Source organism: Perkinsus marinus (genome assembly GCF_000006405.1).
Source record: "Perkinsus marinus ATCC 50983 genomic scaffold scf_1104296958676, whole genome shotgun sequence".
Classification (NCBI taxonomy): Eukaryota; Perkinsozoa; order Perkinsida; family Perkinsidae; genus Perkinsus; species Perkinsus marinus.
The window spans coordinates 1-1,427 of NW_003206676.1; the positions used below are offsets into that span (position 1 = coordinate 1).

Here is a 1,427-nt window from a genome sequence, read left to right on the forward strand (position 1 = left end):
TCTTGACCCACTTGTGTACTAGTAGGAGTGATCTTCGGCGTGGGTGTCGGGCTCTGCTGGAGTGGTTCTTCGCGGGCTTGCGAGTCTGACAGAGAGGCACGTTTTCTTTTTGAGTTTGCCACAACTTTATTTGTTCCATGCCCCCGACTAACAAGCGCAAGAAGCTTAGAGCCACACGCTACTCTCTAATCGCTAACTATGCGGATCAAGTGAGAGAAAAAGCACAGCAGGAAGATTAGTGCAGGAAAGTTCGAGCGCGACTGCCCGATAAGGCGGCAAAGGAGGGAAACCATCAGCAGCGATGAAGAACCCATGCCAGTGCTTCTTCGACGTACTTTGATGATCCTCGGACTTGATCCTGGTTGATGGCTCCTGCTGCTTGATGTGCTGATACTTGCAGTTGCGACCAAAGCGACAATTACCACGGCTGTACTGCCTGCAGACTTCAGTCTGTCTCGGGCGATTTGTAGAGGCATGGGAGTGTGAGCTTCTTGAGCTATGACCACCCGAGTGGAAGGATTTATTGAGAGCTATTGAAGCTCGCCCGTTCTGCCTGTGCTTGGACAGGATATCTTGGTGGCCATCAGTTAGTTGCTTGCCCCACGCATCGTCAGAACTACCCATCGACAGTTCGGCGCGAACTTCAGCGTCAGCCGCTTGCATACAGGAGACACCCGTACAGCGTCCTAGCTCAGCTATTCTGGCGGTGTACAACAAGACTTCGGTGGGGGTCATCTGGCCGAGCAGGCAAGCCGATAAGCCCCACCTGGACAGGCGCAAGAAGAAGTCGGCCGCTTGGCAGGTAGCGTCATCAGAGGGCTTGTGATCTTCGTCGCCCAGTCGGGAGGTACCCGTAGTCTTGTCGAGTAGAAATGTATGAGTAGATCCCGTACGGGTCACTATCGAAGCACCGTCACAGGCGGATAGGGGGACCATTCTCCGCACACGCATCTTCGCCAAGGTGGCTGGCTTCACCACGAAGCGCCCTGCCACGCGAGTGCCATACTTTTCTTGAAACTGGCGTTGTCGAAGCAGTAGGACCTCTTCGTCAAAATCCTCTAACTGTTCATCTCTCTTCCTCTTGGGAGCTCGTTCACCGTCGCTTTTCGTGAGCGCATAAATTCGAGCAAGGGCTCGCAACACCACCAGGTTAGCTTCATCGGTGAGATCCCGGGCAAGTGTCTTGCACACGGACTTATCCAAGTCTTGGAGTAGTATTCCATTCGTCACCCCATTTTTGGTGAGGCACGCTGCAACGTCCTTTTGCGCAGCCAGGCTCGCATTGTTGCGTAGGAAGTCCGCAGCTTTGAGTGGGAGGCTGGCCAGGAGCTCGGCGGCGGCCTCGGCGAGTTCATCATGCTCAACATCTCCAACCTCTTGATCTTGTTCCGCAGCGACCATTGCCTCCGCATCCACACGAGCAGCCT

At 54.5% G+C, this 1,427-nt stretch overlaps 1 protein-coding gene across 1 annotated transcript; it reads right to left on the minus strand.

Moving 5' to 3' along the window:
* Positions 1-192: 192 nt before the first annotated feature.
* Pmar_PMAR000592 (hypothetical protein) lies at positions 193-1,401 on the minus strand (the record flags this gene model as incomplete). Its single annotated transcript, XM_002774220.1, has 1 exon — positions 193-1,401. The coding sequence occupies one exon, from the start codon at positions 1,399-1,401 to the stop codon at positions 193-195; it is 1,209 nt and encodes a 402-aa protein (XP_002774266.1).
* Positions 1,402-1,427: the final 26 nt, after the last annotated feature.